The sequence below is a fragment of the Narcine bancroftii genome, chromosome 9, assembly GCF_036971445.1.
Source record: "Narcine bancroftii isolate sNarBan1 chromosome 9, sNarBan1.hap1, whole genome shotgun sequence".
NCBI lineage: Eukaryota > Metazoa > Chordata > Chondrichthyes > Torpediniformes > Narcinidae > Narcine > Narcine bancroftii.
Window position 1 is genome coordinate 66,704,191 of NC_091477.1, and position 19,319 is coordinate 66,723,509.

Genomic DNA, 19,319 nt, shown 5'->3' on the forward strand with positions numbered 1-19,319 from the left:
GGGAACCACATGAATTGGGACAGTGGGTGAAAGGGGAGCACAGGAAACAAGGCAGTGGGTGAATGGGGATCACAGGGACCAGGGCAGAAGCTGGTGGGGATCACAGGAACAGGGGTAGTGGGGGAAGAGGGAGCACGTAGACCAGGGAAGTGGATCAGTGGGGACCACAGGGACCGAGGCCGTGGGTGAATGTGGAGCACAGGTACTTGGGTAGTGGGTAAAGGTGGAGCACAGGGACTAGGGCAAAGTGTGAATGGCGAGCACAGGGACTGGGATAGTGGGTGAATGGAGAGCACAGTGACTAGGGTCAGAAGGAGAATGGGGAGCAAAGGGACTGGGGCAGTGGGTGATTGGGGAGCATGGGACCAGGGCAGTGTGTTAATGGGGATCACATAAACTAGAGTAGTCGGTGAGAGGGGAGCACATGGACTCGGTCAGTGGATCAATGGTGACCTCAGGAACCTGGGTAGTGGGTTAATGAGGAGCACAGGGACAAGGGTAGTGGGTGAATGGGGAGCAGAGGAACCAGGGCAGTGGATGAATGGGGAACACATGGACTGGGGCAGTGGTTGAATGGGGAGTACAGAGACCGGGGCAGTGGATGAATGGGGAGCAGAGGGACCAGGGCAATGGGTGAATGGGGAACACATGAACCAGGGTAGTGGGTGAAAGGGGAGCGCAGGAAACGGGGCATTGGGTGAATGGGGAGTAAAGGGACCAGGGCATTGGGTGAATGGGAAGCATAGGGTCTGGGTCAGTGGGACAATGGGGAGCACAGGGACCAGCGCATTGGGTGAATGGGGAGCACAGGGACCAGGGCATTAGGTGATTGGGGAGCACAGGGACTGCGGCAGTGAGTCAATGTGGAACCACAGGAATTGGAGTAGTGTGTGAATGGGGAGCTCAGGAACCTTGGCAATGGATGAATGCGGAGAACAGGGACCAAAGCAGAAGGTTAATGCGGATCACAGGAAATGGGGTAGTGTGTGAATGGGGAGCATAGAAACTGGGTTAGTGGGTGAAGAGGGAGCACAGGTACCAGGGCAGTGGGTCAATGATGAACCACAGAGACTAGGGTAGTGGGTGAATGGGGAGCACAGGAACCGGGGCAGTGGGTGAATGGGGACAACAGGGACCAGGGCAGAGGGTCAGTGGGGAACCACAGGAACTGGAGTAGTGTGTGAATGGGGGAGCACAGGGACCAGGGTAGTGGGTCAATGGAAATCACAGGGACTGGGGTAGTGGGTGAATGGGGAGCACAGGGACCAGGGCAGTGGGTCAATGATGAACCACAGAGACTAGGGTAGTGGGTGAATGGGGAGCACAGGAACCGGGGCAGTGGGTGAATGGGGACAACAGGGACCAGGGCAGAGGGTCAGTGGGGAACCACAGGAACTGGAGTAGTGTGTGAATGGGGGAGCACAGGGACCAGGGTAGTGGGTCAATGGAAATCACAGGGACTGGGGTAGTGGGTGAATGGGGAGCACAGGGACCAGGGCAGTGGGTCAATGATGAACCACAGAGACTAGGGTAGTGGGTGAATGGGGAGCACAGGAACCGGGGCAGTGGGTGAATGGGGACAACAGGGACCAGGGCAGAGGGTCAGTGGGGAACCACAGGAACTGGAGTAGTGTGTGAATGGGGGAGCACAGGGACCAGGGTAGTGGGTCAATGGAAATCACAGGGACTGGGGTAATGGGTGAATGGGGATTACAAGAACCAGTTTAGTGGGTGAATGGGGAGCACAGCGACCAGGTTGGTGGGAGAATGTGGAGCACAGCGACCAGGTTAGTGGGTGAATGTGGAGAACGAGTACCAGGGCAGTGCATTAATGGGGAGCACGGGGACCAGGTCAGTGGGTGAATGGGGAACATATGGACTGGTGCAATGGGTGAATTGGGAACATTGGGACTTGGGTAATGTGTGAATGGGGAGCACTGGGACCAGAGCAGAAGGTGAATGTTGAGCACAGAAACAGAGGTAGTGGGTGAAGTGGGAGGGCAGGGACCAGTGGAGAAGGTGAATGCGGAGCACAGGGACCAGTGCAGTGGGTCAATGGCGAACCACATGAATTGGGGTAGTGGGTCAAAGGGCAGCACATGAAACAGGACAGTGGGTGAATGGGCAGCACACGGACCAGGGCAGTGGGTGATTGTGTAGCGCAGGAACCGGCGCAGTGGGTGAATGAGAAGCACAGAACTGGGGTAGTCGGTGAATGAGGACCACACGAACCGGGCATAAGGAGAATGGGGAGCACTGGGACCAGAGCAGAAAGTGTATGTGGAGCACAGAAACAGAGGTACTGGGTGAAGTGGGAGGACAGGGACCAGTGGAGAAGGTGAATGCGGAGCACAGGGACCAGGGCAGTGGGTCAATGGGGAACCACAGGAATTGGGGTAGTGGACCAAAGGGGAGCCCAGGAAACAGGACAGTGGGTGAATGGCAGCACAGGGACCAGGTCAGTGCGTGATTGGGTAGCACAGGAACCGGGGCAGTGGGTGAATGTGAAGCACAGAACTGGGGTAGTAGGTGAATACGGACCACTCGAACTGGGGCAGAAGAAGAATGGGGAGGACTGGGACCAGGGCAGTGGGTGAATGGGAAGCACAGGGACAAGATTAGTGGGTGAATGGGGAGCACAGGGACCGGGTTAGTGGATGATAGCAGAGCACTGCAACCAGGTTAGTGGGAGAATGTGTAGAACGAGTACCAGGGCAGTGGGTGAATGGGGAGCACAGGTAATAGGGAAGTGGTTGAATGGGGAGCACAGGGACCAGATCAGTGAGTGAATGGGGAACATCTGGACTGGGGCAATGGGTGAATTGGGAACATAGGGACTTGGGTCATGGGTTAATGGGGAGCACTGGGACCAGAGCAGAAGGTGAATGTGGAGCACAGTAACAGAGGTAATGGGTGAAATGGTGGACAGGGACCAGTGGAGAAGGTGAATGGGGAGCACAGGGACCAGGGCAATGGGTCATTGGGGAACCACATGAATTGGGACAGTGGGTGAAAGGGGAGCACAGGAAACAAGGCAGTGGGTGAATGGGGATCACAGGGACCAGGGCAGAAGCTGGTGGGGATCACAGGAACAGGGGTAGTGGGGGAAGAGGGAGCACGTAGACCAGGGAAGTGGATCAGTGGGGACCACAGGTACCGAGGCCGTGGGTGAATGGGGAGCACAGGTACTGGGGTAGTGGGTAAAGGTGGAGCACAGGGACTAGGGAAAAGTGTGAATGGGGAGCATAAGGACTGGGATAGTGGGTGAATGGAGAGCACAGTGACTAGGGTCAGAAGGAGAATGGGGAGCAAAGGGACTGGGGCAGTGGGTGATTGGGGAGCATGGGACCAGGGCAGTGTGTCAATGGGGATAACATAAACTAGGGTAGTCGGTGAGAGGGGAGCACATGGACTGGGTCAGTGGATCAATGGTGACCTCAGAACCTGGGTAGTGGGTTAATGGGGAGCACAGGGACAAGGGTAGTGGGTGAATGGGGAGCAGAGGAACCAGGGCAGTGGATGAATGGGGAACACATGGACTGGGGCAGTGGTTGAATGGGGAGTACAGAGACCGGGGTAGTGGATGAATGGGGAGCAGAGGGACCAGGGCAATGGGTGAATGGGGAACACATGAACCAGGGTAGTGGGTGAAAGGGGAGCACAGGAAACGGGGCATTGGGTGAATGGGGAGCACAGGGACCAGGGCAATGGGTCAATGGGGAACCACATGAATTGGGATAGTGGGTGAAAGGGGAGCACAGGAAACGGGGCATTGGGTGAATGGGGAGTACAGGGACCAGGGCATTGGGTGAATGGGAAGCATAGGGTCTGGGTCAGAGGGACAATGGGGTGCACAGGGACCAGCGCATTGGGTGAATGGGGAGCACAGGGACCAGGGCATTGGGTGATTGGGGAGCACAGGGACTGCGGCAGTGAGTCAATGTGGAACTACAGGAATTGGAGTAGTGTGTGAATGGGGAGCTCAGGAACCTTGGCAGTGGGTGAATGCGGAGAACAGGGACCAGAGCAGAAAGTTAATGCGGATCACAGGAAATGGGGTAGTGTGTGAATGGGGAGCATAGAAACTGGGTTAGTGGGTGAATAGGGAGCACAGGTACCAGGGCAGTGGGTCAATGGGGACACAGGGACGGGGGAAGTGGGTGAATGGGGATCACAGGGACCAGGGCATTGGGTCAATGATGAACCACAGAGACTAGGGTAGTGGGTGAATGGGGAGCACAGGAACCTGGGCAGTGGGTGAATGGGGACAACAGGGACCAGGGCAGAGGGTCAATGGAGAACCACAGGAACTGGAGTAGTGTGTGAATGGGGGAGCACAGGTACTGGGGTAGTGGGTAAAGTTGGAGCACAGGGACTAGGGCAAAGTGTGAATGGGGAGCAAAGGGACTGGGGCAGTGGGTGATTGGGTAGCATGGGACCAGGGCAGTGTGTCAATGGGGATCACTTAAACTAGGGTAGTCGGTGAGAGGGGAGCACATGGACTGGGTCAGTGGATCAATGGTGACCTCAGGAACCTGGGTAGTGGGTTAATGGGGAGCACAGGGACAAGGGTAGTGGGTGAATGGGGAGCAGAGGAACCAGGGCAGTGGATGAATGGGGAACACATGGACTGGGGCAGTGGTTGAATGGGGAGTACAGAGACCGGGGTAGTGGATGAATGGGGAGCACTGGACCCCAGGCAGTGGATGAATGGGGAGCAGAGGGACCAGGGCAATGGGTGAATGGGGAACACAGGAACCAGGGTAGTGGGTGAAAGGGGAGCACAGGAAACGGGGCATTGGGTGAATGGGGAGCACAGGGACCAGGGCAATGGGTCAATGGGGAACCACATGAATTGGGACAGTGGGTGAAAGGGGAGCACAGGAAACGGGGCATTGGGTGAATGGGAAGCACAGGGTCTGGGTCAGTGGGACAATGGGGAGCACAGGGACCAGCGCATTGGGTGAATGGGGAGCACAGGAACCGGGGCAGTGGGTGAATGGGGACAACAGGGACCAGGGCAGAGGGTCAATAGGGAACCACAGGAACTGGAGTAGTGTGTGAATGGGGGAGCACAGGGACCAGGGTAGTGGGTGAATGGAAATCACTGGGACTGGGGTAGTGGATGAATGGGGATTACAAGGACCAGTTTAGTGGGTGAATGGGGAGCACTGAAACCGGGGCAGTTGGTCCATGGGGAGCACAGGGACCAGGGCAGTGGGTGAATGGGGAGCATAGGATCCAGGGCAGTTGGTGAATGTGGAGCACAGGAACCGGGGCAGTGGGCGAATGGGAAGCACAGAACTGGGATAGTAGGTGAATGAGGACCACACAAACCGGGGCAGATGAAGAATGGGGAGCACTGGGACTGGAGCAGTGTGTCAATTGGGACCACAGGGACCAGGGCATTGGGTGAATGTAAAGCACAGGGACAAGGTTTGTGGGTGAATGGGGAGCACAGCGACCAGGTTAGTGGGTGAATGTGGAGAACGAGTACCAGGGCAGTGCAAGAAATGGGGAGCACAGGGATAAGGTCAGTGGGTGAATGGGGAACATATGGACTGGTGCAATGGGTGAATTGGGAACATTGGGACTTGGGTAATGTGTGAATGGGGAGCACTGGGACCACAGCAGAAGGTGAATGTGGAACACAGGGACCAGTGCAGTGGGTCAATGGCGAACCACATGAATTGGGGTAGTGGGTCAAAGGGCAGCACATGAAACAGGACAGTGGGTGAATGGGCAGCACAGGGACCAGGGCAGTGGGTGATTGTGTAGCACAGGAACCGGCGCAGTGGGTGAATGAGAAGCACAGAACTGGGGTAGTCGGTGAATGAGTACCACACGAACCGAGCATAAGGAGAATGGGGAGCACTGGGACCAGAGCAGAAAGTGTATGTGGAACACAGAAACAGAGGTACTGGGTGAAGTGGGAGGACAGGGACCAGTGGAGAAGGTGAATGCGGAGCACAGGGACCAGGGCAGTGTGTCAATGGGGAACCACAGGAATTGGGGTAGTGGACCAAAGGGGAGCCCAGGAAACAGGAGAGTGGGTGAATGGCAGCACAGGGACCAGGTCAGTGCGTGATTGGGTAGCACAGGAACCGGGGCAGTGGGTGAATGTGAAGCACAGAACTGGGGTAGTAGGTGAATGCGGACCACACGAACTGGGGCAGAAGAAGAATGGGGAGGACTGGGACCAGGGCAGTGGGTGAATGGGAAGCACAGGGACAAGATTAGTGGGTGAATGGGGAGCACAGGGACCGGGTTAGTGGATGATAGCAGAGCACTGCAACCAGGTTAATGGGAGAATGTGTAGAACGAGTACCAGGGCAGTGGGTGAATGGGGAGCACAGGTAATAGGGAAGTGGTTGAATGGGGAGCACAGGGACCAGATCAGTGGGTGAATGGGGAACATCTGGACTGGGGCAATGGGTGAATTGGGAACATAGGGACTTGGGTAATGGGTTAATGGGGAGCACTGGGACCAGAGCAGAAGGTGAATGTGGAGCACAGTAACAGAGGTAATGGGTGAAATGGTGGACAGGGACCAGTGGAGAAGGTGAATGGGGAGCACAGGGACCAGGGCAATGGGTCATTGGGGAACCACATGAATTGGGACAGTGGGTGAAAGGGGAGCACAGGAAACAAGGCAGTGGGTGAATGGGGATCACAGGGACCAGGGCAGAAGCTGGTGGGGATCACAGGAACAGGGGTAGTGGGGGAAGAGGGAGCACGTAGACCAGGGAAGTGGATCAGTGGGGACCACAGGGACCGAGGCCGTGGGTGAATGTGGAGCACAGGTACTTGGGTAGTGGGTAAAGGTGGAGCACAGGGACTAGGGCAAAGTGTGAATGGCGAGCACAGGGACTGGGATAGTGGGTGAATGGAGAGCACAGTGACTAGGGTCAGAAGGAGAATGGGGAGCAAAGGGACTGGGGCAGTGGGTGATTGGGGAGCATGGGACCAGGGCAGTGTGTTAATGGGGATCACATAAACTAGAGTAGTCGGTGAGAGGGGAGCACATGGACTCGGTCAGTGGATCAATGGTGACCTCAGGAACCTGGGTAGTGGGTTAATGAGGAGCACAGGGACAAGGGTAGTGGGTGAATGGGGAGCAGAGGAACCAGGGCAGTGGATGAATGGGGAACACATGGACTGGGGCAGTGGTTGAATGGGGAGTACAGAGACCGGGGCAGTGGATGAATGGGGAGCAGAGGGACCAGGGCAATGGGTGAATGGGGAACACATGAACCAGGGTAGTGGGTGAAAGGGGAGCGCAGGAAACGGGGCATTGGGTGAATGGGGAGTAAAGGGACCAGGGCATTGGGTGAATGGGAAGCATAGGGTCTGGGTCAGTGGGACAATGGGGAGCACAGGGACCAGCGCATTGGGTGAATGGGGAGCACAGGGACCAGGGCATTAGGTGATTGGGGAGCACAGGGACTGCGGCAGTGAGTCAATGTGGAACCACAGGAATTGGAGTAGTGTGTGAATGGGGAGCTCAGGAACCTTGGCAATGGATGAATGCGGAGAACAGGGACCAAAGCAGAAGGTTAATGCGGATCACAGGAAATGGGGTAGTGTGTGAATGGGGAGCATAGAAACTGGGTTAGTGGGTGAAGAGGGAGCACAGGTACCAGGGCAGTGGGTCAATGATGAACCACAGAGACTAGGGTAGTGGGTGAATGGGGAGCACAGGAACCGGGGCAGTGGGTGAATGGGGACAACAGGGACCAGGGCAGAGGGTCAGTGGGGAACCACAGGAACTGGAGTAGTGTGTGAATGGGGGAGCACAGGGACCAGGGTAGTGGGTCAATGGAAATCACAGGGACTGGGGTAGTGGGTGAATGGGGAGCACAGGGACCAGGGCAGTGGGTCAATGATGAACCACAGAGACTAGGGTAGTGGGTGAATGGGGAGCACAGGAACCGGGGCAGTGGGTGAATGGGGACAACAGGGACCAGGGCAGAGGGTCAGTGGGGAACCACAGGAACTGGAGTAGTGTGTGAATGGGGGAGCACAGGGACCAGGGTAGTGGGTCAATGGAAATCACAGGGACTGGGGTAGTGGGTGAATGGGGAGCACAGGGACCAGGGCAGTGGGTCAATGATGAACCACAGAGACTAGGGTAGTGGGTGAATGGGGAGCACAGGAACCGGGGCAGTGGGTGAATGGGGACAACAGGGACCAGGGCAGAGGGTCAGTGGGGAACCACAGGAACTGGAGTAGTGTGTGAATGGGGGAGCACAGGGACCAGGGTAGTGGGTCAATGGAAATCACAGGGACTGGGGTAATGGGTGAATGGGGATTACAAGAACCAGTTTAGTGGGTGAATGGGGAGCACAGCGACCAGGTTGGTGGGAGAATGTGGAGCACAGCGACCAGGTTAGTGGGTGAATGTGGAGAACGAGTACCAGGGCAGTGCATTAATGGGGAGCACGGGGACCAGGTCAGTGGGTGAATGGGGAACATATGGACTGGTGCAATGGGTGAATTGGGAACATTGGGACTTGGGTAATGTGTGAATGGGGAGCACTGGGACCAGAGCAGAAGGTGAATGTTGAGCACAGAAACAGAGGTAGTGGGTGAAGTGGGAGGGCAGGGACCAGTGGAGAAGGTGAATGCGGAGCACAGGGACCAGTGCAGTGGGTCAATGGCGAACCACATGAATTGGGGTAGTGGGTCAAAGGGCAGCACATGAAACAGGACAGTGGGTGAATGGGCAGCACACGGACCAGGGCAGTGGGTGATTGTGTAGCGCAGGAACCGGCGCAGTGGGTGAATGAGAAGCACAGAACTGGGGTAGTCGGTGAATGAGGACCACACGAACCGGGCATAAGGAGAATGGGGAGCACTGGGACCAGAGCAGAAAGTGTATGTGGAGCACAGAAACAGAGGTACTGGGTGAAGTGGGAGGACAGGGACCAGTGGAGAAGGTGAATGCGGAGCACAGGGACCAGGGCAGTGGGTCAATGGGGAACCACAGGAATTGGGGTAGTGGACCAAAGGGGAGCCCAGGAAACAGGACAGTGGGTGAATGGCAGCACAGGGACCAGGTCAGTGCGTGATTGGGTAGCACAGGAACCGGGGCAGTGGGTGAATGTGAAGCACAGAACTGGGGTAGTAGGTGAATACGGACCACTCGAACTGGGGCAGAAGAAGAATGGGGAGGACTGGGACCAGGGCAGTGGGTGAATGGGAAGCACAGGGACAAGATTAGTGGGTGAATGGGGAGCACAGGGACCGGGTTAGTGGATGATAGCAGAGCACTGCAACCAGGTTAGTGGGAGAATGTGTAGAACGAGTACCAGGGCAGTGGGTGAATGGGGAGCACAGGTAATAGGGAAGTGGTTGAATGGGGAGCACAGGGACCAGATCAGTGAGTGAATGGGGAACATCTGGACTGGGGCAATGGGTGAATTGGGAACATAGGGACTTGGGTCATGGGTTAATGGGGAGCACTGGGACCAGAGCAGAAGGTGAATGTGGAGCACAGTAACAGAGGTAATGGGTGAAATGGTGGACAGGGACCAGTGGAGAAGGTGAATGGGGAGCACAGGGACCAGGGCAATGGGTCATTGGGGAACCACATGAATTGGGACAGTGGGTGAAAGGGGAGCACAGGAAACAAGGCAGTGGGTGAATGGGGATCACAGGGACCAGGGCAGAAGCTGGTGGGGATCACAGGAACAGGGGTAGTGGGGGAAGAGGGAGCACGTAGACCAGGGAAGTGGATCAGTGGGGACCACAGGTACCGAGGCCGTGGGTGAATGGGGAGCACAGGTACTGGGGTAGTGGGTAAAGGTGGAGCACAGGGACTAGGGAAAAGTGTGAATGGGGAGCATAAGGACTGGGATAGTGGGTGAATGGAGAGCACAGTGACTAGGGTCAGAAGGAGAATGGGGAGCAAAGGGACTGGGGCAGTGGGTGATTGGGGAGCATGGGACCAGGGCAGTGTGTCAATGGGGATAACATAAACTAGGGTAGTCGGTGAGAGGGGAGCACATGGACTGGGTCAGTGGATCAATGGTGACCTCAGAACCTGGGTAGTGGGTTAATGGGGAGCACAGGGACAAGGGTAGTGGGTGAATGGGGAGCAGAGGAACCAGGGCAGTGGATGAATGGGGAACACATGGACTGGGGCAGTGGTTGAATGGGGAGTACAGAGACCGGGGTAGTGGATGAATGGGGAGCAGAGGGACCAGGGCAATGGGTGAATGGGGAACACATGAACCAGGGTAGTGGGTGAAAGGGGAGCACAGGAAACGGGGCATTGGGTGAATGGGGAGCACAGGGACCAGGGCAATGGGTCAATGGGGAACCACATGAATTGGGATAGTGGGTGAAAGGGGAGCACAGGAAACGGGGCATTGGGTGAATGGGGAGTACAGGGACCAGGGCATTGGGTGAATGGGAAGCATAGGGTCTGGGTCAGAGGGACAATGGGGTGCACAGGGACCAGCGCATTGGGTGAATGGGGAGCACAGGGACCAGGGCATTGGGTGATTGGGGAGCACAGGGACTGCGGCAGTGAGTCAATGTGGAACTACAGGAATTGGAGTAGTGTGTGAATGGGGAGCTCAGGAACCTTGGCAGTGGGTGAATGCGGAGAACAGGGACCAGAGCAGAAAGTTAATGCGGATCACAGGAAATGGGGTAGTGTGTGAATGGGGAGCATAGAAACTGGGTTAGTGGGTGAATAGGGAGCACAGGTACCAGGGCAGTGGGTCAATGGGGACACAGGGACGGGGGAAGTGGGTGAATGGGGATCACAGGGACCAGGGCATTGGGTCAATGATGAACCACAGAGACTAGGGTAGTGGGTGAATGGGGAGCACAGGAACCTGGGCAGTGGGTGAATGGGGACAACAGGGACCAGGGCAGAGGGTCAATGGAGAACCACAGGAACTGGAGTAGTGTGTGAATGGGGGAGCACAGGGACTAGGGTAGTGGGTGAATGGGGATTACAAGGACCAGTTTAGTGGGTGAATGAGGAGCACTGAAATCGGGGCAGTTGGTCAATGGGGAGCACAGGGACCAGGGCAGTGGGTGAATGGGGAGCACAGGATCCAGGGCAGTTGGTGAATGGGGAGCACAGGAACCGGGGCAGTGGGTGAATGGGGAGCACAGGGACCAGGGCAATGGGTCAATGGGGAACCACATGAATTGGGATAGTGGGTGAAAGGGGAGCACAGGAAACGGGGCATTGGGTGAATGGGGAGTACAGGGACCAGGGCATTGGGTGAATGGGAAGCATAGGGTCTGGGTCAGAGGGACAATGGGGTGCACAGGGACCAGCGCATTGGGTGAATGGGGAGCACAGGGACCAGGGCATTGGGTGATTGGGGAGCACAGGGACTGCGGCAGTGAGTCAATGTGGAACTACAGGAATTGGAGTAGTGTGTGAATGGGGAGCTCAGGAACCTTGGCAGTGGGTGAATGCGGAGAACAGGGACCAGAGCAGAAGGTTAATGCGGATCACAGGAAATGGGGTAGTGTGTGAATGGGGAGCATAGAAACTGGGTTAGTGGGTGAAGAGGGAGCACAGGTACCAGGGCAGTGGGTCAATGGGGACACAGGGACGGGGGAAGTGGGTGAATGGGGAGCACAGGGACCAGGGCATTGGGTCAATGATGAACCACAGAGACTAGGGTAGTGGGTGAATGGGGAGCACAGGAACCTGGGCAGTGGGTGAATGGGGACAACAGGGACCAGGGCAGAGGGTCAATGGAGAACCACAGGAACAGGAGTAGTGTGTGAATGGGGGAGCACAGGGACTAGGGTAGTGGGTGAATGGAAATCACAGGGACTGGGGTAGTGGGTGAATGGGGATTACAAGGACCAGTTTAGTGGGTGAATGAGGAGCACTGAAACCGGGGCAGTTGGTCAATGGGGAGCACAGGGCCCAGGGCAGTGGGTGAATGGGGAGCACAGGATCCAGGGCAGTTGGTGAATGGGGAGCACAGGAACCGTGGCAGTGGGTGAATTGGAAGCACAGAACTGGGGTAGTAGGTGAATGAGGACCACACGAACCGGGGCAGATGAAGAATGGGGAGCACTGGGACTGGAGCAGTGGGTCAATTGGGACCACAGGGACCAGGGCAGTGGGTGAATGGGAAGCACAGGGACAAGGTTTGTGGGTGAATGGGGAGCACAGCGACCAGGTTGGTTGGAGAATGTGGAGCACAGCGACCAGGTTAGTGGGTGAATGTGGAGAACGAGTACCAGGGCAGTGCATGAATGGGGAGCACAGGGACCAGGTCAGTGGGTGAATGGGGAACATATGGACTGGTGCAATGAGTGAATTGGGAACATTGGGACTTGGGTAATGTGTGAATGGGGAGCACTGGGACCAGAGCAGGAGGTGAATGTGGAGCACAGTAACAGAGGTAGTAGGTGAAGTGGGTGGACAGGGACCAGTGGAGAAGGTGAATGGGGAGCACAGGGACCAGGGCAGTGGTCAATGGGGAACCACATGAATTGGGATAGTGGGTGAAAGGGGAGCACAGGAAACAGGGCAGTGTGTGAATGGGGAGCACAGGGACCAGGGCAGAAGCTGGTGGGGATCACAGGAACAGGGGTAGTGGGGGAAGAGGGAGCACGTAGACCAGGGAAGTGGATCAGTGGGGACCACAGGGACAGAGGCCGTGGGTGAATGGGAAGCACAGGGACTGGGATAGTGGGTAAAGGTGGAGCACAGGGACCAGGGCATAGTGTGAATGGGGAGCACAGGGACTGGGATAGTGGGTGAATGGAGAGCACAGTGACCAGGGTCAGAAGGAGAATGGGGAGCAAAGGGACTGGAGCAGTGGGTGATTGGGTAGCATGGGACCAGGGCAGTGTGTCAATGGGGATCACATAAACTGGGGTAATCGGTGAAAGAGGAGCACATGGACCGGGTCAGTGTATCAATGGCGACCACATGAACCTGGATAGTGGGTCAATGGCGAGCACAGGGACAAGGGTAGTGGATGAATGGGGAGCAGAGCAACCAGGGCAGTGGATGAATGGGAAACACATGGACTGGGGCAGTGGTTGAATGGGGACAACAGTGACAGGGGTAGTGGATGAATGGGGAGCACTGGACCCGGGACAGTGGATGAATGGGGAGCACAGGAACCGGTGCAGTGGGTGAATGGGGAGCAGAGGGACCAGGGCAGTGGGTGAATGGGGAACACAGGGACCAGGGCAGTGGGTGAATGGGAAACACTTGGACTGGGGTATTGGGTTAATGGGGAGTACAATGACCAGGGCAGATGGTGAATGGGGAGCTCAGTAACCAGTGCAGTGTGTGAATGGGGAGCACAGGGACCAGGGCATTGGGTGATTGGGGAGCACAGGGACTGCGGCAGTGAGTGAATGGGGTACCACAGGAATTTTAGTGTGTGAATGGGGAGCTCAGGAACCTGGGCAGTGGGTGAATGCGGAGAACAGGGAGCAGGGCAGAAGGTTATTGCGGATCACAGGAACTGGGGTAGTGTGTGAATGGGGAGCATAGAAACTGGGTTAGTGGGTAAAGAGGGAGCACAGGTACCAGGGCAGTGATCAATGGGGACACAGGGACGGGGGCAATGGGTGAATGGGGAGCATGGAACTGGGTTACTAGGTGAATGAGGTGCACTCGAACCAGGCAGAAGGTGTATGGGGAGCTCAGGGACCAGAGCATTGGGTGATTGGGGAGCACAGGGACTGCGGCAGTGAGACAATGGGGTACCACAGGAATTTTAGTGTGTGAATGGGGAGCTCAGGAACCTGGGCAGTGGGTGAATGCGGAGAACAGGGACCAGGGCAGAAGGTTAATGCGGATCACAGCAACTGGGGTAGTGTGTGAATGGGGAGCATAGAAACTGGGTTAGTGGGTAAAGAGGGAGCACAGGTACGAGGGCAGTGATCAATGGGGACACAGGGACGGGGGCAATGGGTGAATGGGGAGCATGGAACTGGCGTACTAGGTGAATGAGGAGCACTCGAACCAGGGCAGAAGGTGAATGGGGAGCTCAGGGACCGGGGCACTAGATGAATGGGGAGCACAGGGACTAAGGCAGTGGGTGAATGGGGAACACATGGACTGGGGTAGTGGGTGAATGTGTCGTTAAGGGACCAGGGTGCAAGGTGAATGGGGAGCACAGGGACTGGGTAGTGGATGAATGGGGAGCACAGGAACCGGGGCAGTGGGTTAATGGGGAGCACATGGACGGGGGTTGTGTGTGAATGGGGAGTACAGGGACCAGAACATAAGGAGAATGGAGAGCACAGGAACTGGGGTAGTGGATGAATGGGGAGCACAGGGGCCAGGGCAGTGGGTCAATGGGGAACCACAGAGACTGGGGCAGTGGGTGAATGGGGAACACATGGACTGTGGCAATGTATGAATGGGGAACATAGGGACTTGGATAATGGGTGAATGGGGAGAACAGGGACCAGGGCAGAAGGTGAATGTGCAGCACAGGATCAGAAGTAGTGGGTGAAGGGAGAGGACTGGGAACAGGGCAGAAGGTGAATTGGTGAATGGGTCCAGAGGAACTGGTGTTGTGGGTGAATGGTGAACACAGGAACCGGGGCAGTGGGTAAATGGGGAACCCAGGGACCAGGGCAGTGGGTGAATGGCGAGCACAGGGACTGGGGAAGTGTGTGAAGGTGGAGCACAAGGACCAGGGCAGTGGGTGAATGGGGATCACTGGGACCGGGGCAGTGTTTCAATGGGGACCTGAGGAACTGGGTTAGTGGGTGAATGGGGAGCTCAAGAACCAGGGCAGTGGGTCAATGGGGAACCACAGGAACTGGGGTAGTGGGTGAATGGAGATCACAGGAACTGGGACAATGGGTGAATGGGAGCACAGAAACTGGGCTAGTAGGTGAAGATGGATCACAGGTAGCAGGGCAGTAGTTCAATGGGGACCACAGGGACGAGGACAGTAGGTGAATGGGGAGCACGTAACTGGGGCAGTAGGTGAATGAGGAGCACACGAACCAGGGCAAAATGTGAATGGGGAGTACAGGGACCAGGGTAGTGGGTGAATGGGAGCACAGGAACCGGGGTAGTGGATGAATGGGGAGCACAGGGAACTAATCAGTGGGTCAATGGGGAAGCAGAGGGACTGGGGTAGTGGGTGAATCGGGATCACAGAAACTGGGAGAGTGGGTGAAGGGGAGCGCAGTAACTGGGCTAGTGGGTGAAGATGGATCACAGGTACCAGGGCAGTGGTTCAATGGGGACCACAGGGACGGGGACAGTAGGTGAATGGGGAGCACGAACTGGGGTAGTGGGTGAATGGGGAGTATAGAGACCTGGGCAGTGCTTCAATGAGGACCTGAGGAACTGGGTTAGTGGATGAATGGGGAGCACAGGGACCAGGGCAGTGGGTCAATGGGGACCTCATAAACTGGGGTAGTGAATGATTGGGGAGCACAGGGAATGGGTCAGTGGGTGAATGGGGAGCACAGGGACCAGGGCAGTGGGTGAATGGGGAGCACAGACACCGGGGCAGTGGGTGAATGGGGAGCACAGACACCGGGGCAGTGGGTCAATGGGGACCAGAGGAACTAGGGTAGTGGGTGAATGGGTAGCACAGGAACTGGGGCAGTAGGTGAATGGGGAGCACCAGGACCAGGTTAGAAGATGAATGGGGACCACAGGGAACAGGGCAGTGGGTGAATGGGGACCAGAGGAACTGAGGTAGTGGGTGAATGGGTAGCACTGGAACTGGGGCAGTGGATGAATGTGGAGCACTGGGACCAGGTCAGAAGATGAATGGGGAGCACAGGGACCAGGGCAGTGGATGAATGGGGATCACATGGACTGGGGCATTGGGTGAATGGGGAGCATGGGTACCAAGTCAGTGCGTGAATGTGGAGCACAGAGACGAGGGTAGTGGGTGAATGGGGAGCACAGGGACGAGGGCAGATGGTGAATGGGGAGCACAGGAACTGGGTTAGTGGGTGAACAGAAATCACAGGGACCAGGGCAATCTGTGAATGGGGAGCACAGGAACCAAGGTAGTGGGTGAATAGGGTGCATAGAGACCAGGTTATTGGGTGAATGGGGAGCACAGGGACCAGGGCAGTATATGAATGGTTTGCCTAGGGACCAGGACATTGGGTGAATTTTGGGCATGGTAAAGATTGAAGGGGCAGTACCAGAACTACGTCCCCAGTGTGTGAATGGGGAGCATATGAACCATGGTCCCATCAGTCTGAGAATGGGGAGGACAGGGACTATGTCATGGGTAACATGAAAAAGGATCCATGTGACTAAAAGGGGAGCACAGGAACCTGGGGTGCTATATGAATGGAGTGGGAAGCTGGCCTACTTTTGGGTGGAGTAATTATAGGAAGCAAGTTACTGAAGGAATTGTGGGCACTCATGTCCTGACTTTGGGAGCTTAGCATGGGAACTTTGCTGGGAATGTGAGAACTGGGTGCCCAGATAGTTTGAATGCAGGAACTGGGGTCCAGTGAGTTGGACTGTGGTTACCATAGTCCACAGAGTGGGGGAACCAGGACTTCCTGTGTGGGAACCTGGGCTCCTGTTAGTAGAAAAACTTTTGCAATTTGAACAATTTCTTAGTCTTTTACTACCACAAAATGAAAATCAAAAATCTGCAGATTCTCAGAATAAACATTGGAAATGCTGGAAATATTCTAGCAGATCCAGATCTGGCCAGTGAATCCCGTTCCAATTCCTTCAGGATTATTCTGCACAATAATGACGTATACTAAGGGTAAGTGGGGACCCCACTGTGAGGTTCCTTACTAAATTGACCCCCGGGTGTCTACTGATGTGTGCACTTGATGTGCAGCCAGTAGGGATAGGATAAGCTTCCATGACAATGCATATGTAAGTGTGAAATCAGAGGATTCCTTCTTCACTCTCTAAGGTCTTTATTGCATTCTTCTCTCAGGGCATTTCCATTTTGAATCAATAAACAGGGTGGGTGAATGAAACTACGGCAGAAACAAGATATGGAGGAAAATGAACACAACATTCTGGCTCTTTGCCTTTCCCAGATCCGTGCCTCCTGTCTGGATGGTGCCCACAGCAAATTGCTTGCATTGTGGAGGCAGATGGCCTTGGTGCGCAGTGACCTCATGGACCTGAAGACTGGGACCGAGCAGTAAGTGCTGTCGACGGATGGTGGGGCCTTGCACCTTCATCTCCAGTCACTCTGATCGAATCCCAAAGGGAGGCCTTCCTAATGTAGAGAATACATGAGGAGGTGCAGCACGGAAGCATGCCCATCGAATCTGCACTGCTCCTACTTGGGCAAAATTTATTTACTCATGAGTCTGTGGAGCTTTTTGCCATAGGCAGCTATGGAAGGGTGTATCTAAGGCAGAGGTGAAGAGGTATTGAATTAGTCAGGGCATCAAGGATTATGGGGAGAAAGCTGGGGATTGGGGCTGAGTGGGAGAATGGTGGAGCAGACTCTTGGGGTCGAATGGGCCGACTTCTGCTCCTATACCTTGTGATTCGACAATATACCCTCCCCACATTCCCACCAGATTCAACTACCTATCTAAACTCTGGGTAAATTACAATGCCCTATTAGTAACCAACGCACCGGTCTCCGTGACATACGTAGTCAGAGGAAGAGCATGCAATCAGCTTGCAGACAACACTGGAGGTCAGGACTGAAGCTGGGTTTCTGTACTGTGCACAAATTCAATCAGGTGTGTCAATGGCCATCCTCTATGTAACAATGAGATCATTTGCCATGTGCCCCAGCCACCATTAGTTATTGTGACACTTTGGTCTATTTTGACAGGGAGGTATAGATTGCTTGAGTGGATAGACAAATGTGTTGTGTCAGGCAGTGACTATGTGCAGCCAATTCACACAATTATTTCTGGTGAAAGTCCCTTCAGTTCCCATTTTGCGGTAGACTGAATATCCATGCAAGAACATTCATTTTCCTCAGTGTCTCTTCAAATCCCGGGATCTTTGGAATTTTGGTTCAGCATCATTATCTGCACAACCGAGGGGCAATCCCTTCATTGTGGTTTCTGTCAGAACTAAACCATGCAAAGGTTTAAAGGAAATCTATGTAGTTAAACAGGACAGTCTGCGGATGCTGGGATTGTAGTGGCATACAAAGTGCTGGAGAAACTCTTCAGATCACTCAATATCTATAGGAAGTAAAGTGAAACAAAACGTTGGTTATCTTTCCTTTAGATCAGGGGAGGCTGATGCTCTATCAATAACTCAAAAGCCTAGAGGTTACGGATGATAGGTTTTTATTTAAAATAAGCTTGAAGGTCATCCTGTGCTGTGACCCAGGCTTTCTGGGGCGGAGTTATGGTGTTGGAACCTTTGTACAGGGTCAAGGCGGAGGAGCCACAGATACAGTCACAGGACAGGACGGAGCCAGGTTAATGAGCGAACAGCAGTTCACCACATTCACCCCTTGTTTTATTTTTTACTTTGTCCAGCAGGGTGACATGGGGCATAAAGTCTTACAAAGGTTTCAGAGTCTGTCTGGCGGCCTGGTCTTCCATTGGGGTTGGTTGCTCTGCTGTAGCTGGGGCCGTCATTTCATCCTGGACCTCCAGCCATTTGTCGACCTGCTGAGGGCTGGGCGATTCGACCAGAGTGACTGGGGCGGGGGGGGCGGGGCTAGGGTGCCATGGTATGTAGCGGGGTGCATGGAAGGGGAGGGTACTGTTTTGTGGGTCTGCTCCTCGGGTTCCCCCTGCATGCACAAGGTCCCGGATGGAGATAGATTCCTCGCGCCTATCTGGGTAGCCCATGTACGCGTATTGGGGGTTTGCGTGGAGGAGCTGGAAGGCGGCTGCGATCGACATACCTTTGCACAGTGCCCCTCTTTCTACACTTTGAGTAAGTAGTGTCTTTCATCGGGCAACGCTTTTAGGGATGCTTTGGTCAGCCGCAAAACTATCATTTCAGGTGCTCCTGGGAAACTGCGGTTGTCGTGGGTTCACTCATCAAACACAATAGCAAGCTGCTGGCCTGTGGGCCTGAGTCCCAAGTTGGCGGCTCCTGTGCTGACCCCACACCATTCGCCGAGTATACTTCCATGTTATGGAGGGCAATCTCCAGCGATTTCACAAGGTCAATAGCCTCTGACACACGTAGTCCGACCTGAGGCCTTTAACCTAGGCATCCTGAATCACGTCCTCCATGATTTGGGCGGCCAACACCGACTGGAAATTGCATGCTTGTGCGAGCCCACACAGGGAGGAACTCATCACTTATTCACCTGATCGCTGTCTGCCGGTAGCCAGCATGTGGCTGATGTATACCTCATTGACTTTCCTCCTGTACTGGTCCTTGTGTATGTTCATTGCTTCAGTGTATG

The 19,319-nt window shown here is 55.3% G+C and overlaps 1 protein-coding gene across 1 annotated transcript in view; it reads left to right on the forward strand.

Annotated features, from left to right (window-relative positions):
- Positions 1–19,319, forward strand: part of LOC138742224 (rootletin-like) — a 375,547-nt gene that overhangs the window by 195,430 nt on the left and 160,798 nt on the right. The window contains exon 8 of the mRNA XM_069896335.1: positions 17,011–17,117. Coding sequence (XP_069752436.1) covers positions 17,011–17,117 — 107 coding nt within the window. The remainder of the gene's footprint in view (positions 1–17,010; positions 17,118–19,319) is intronic.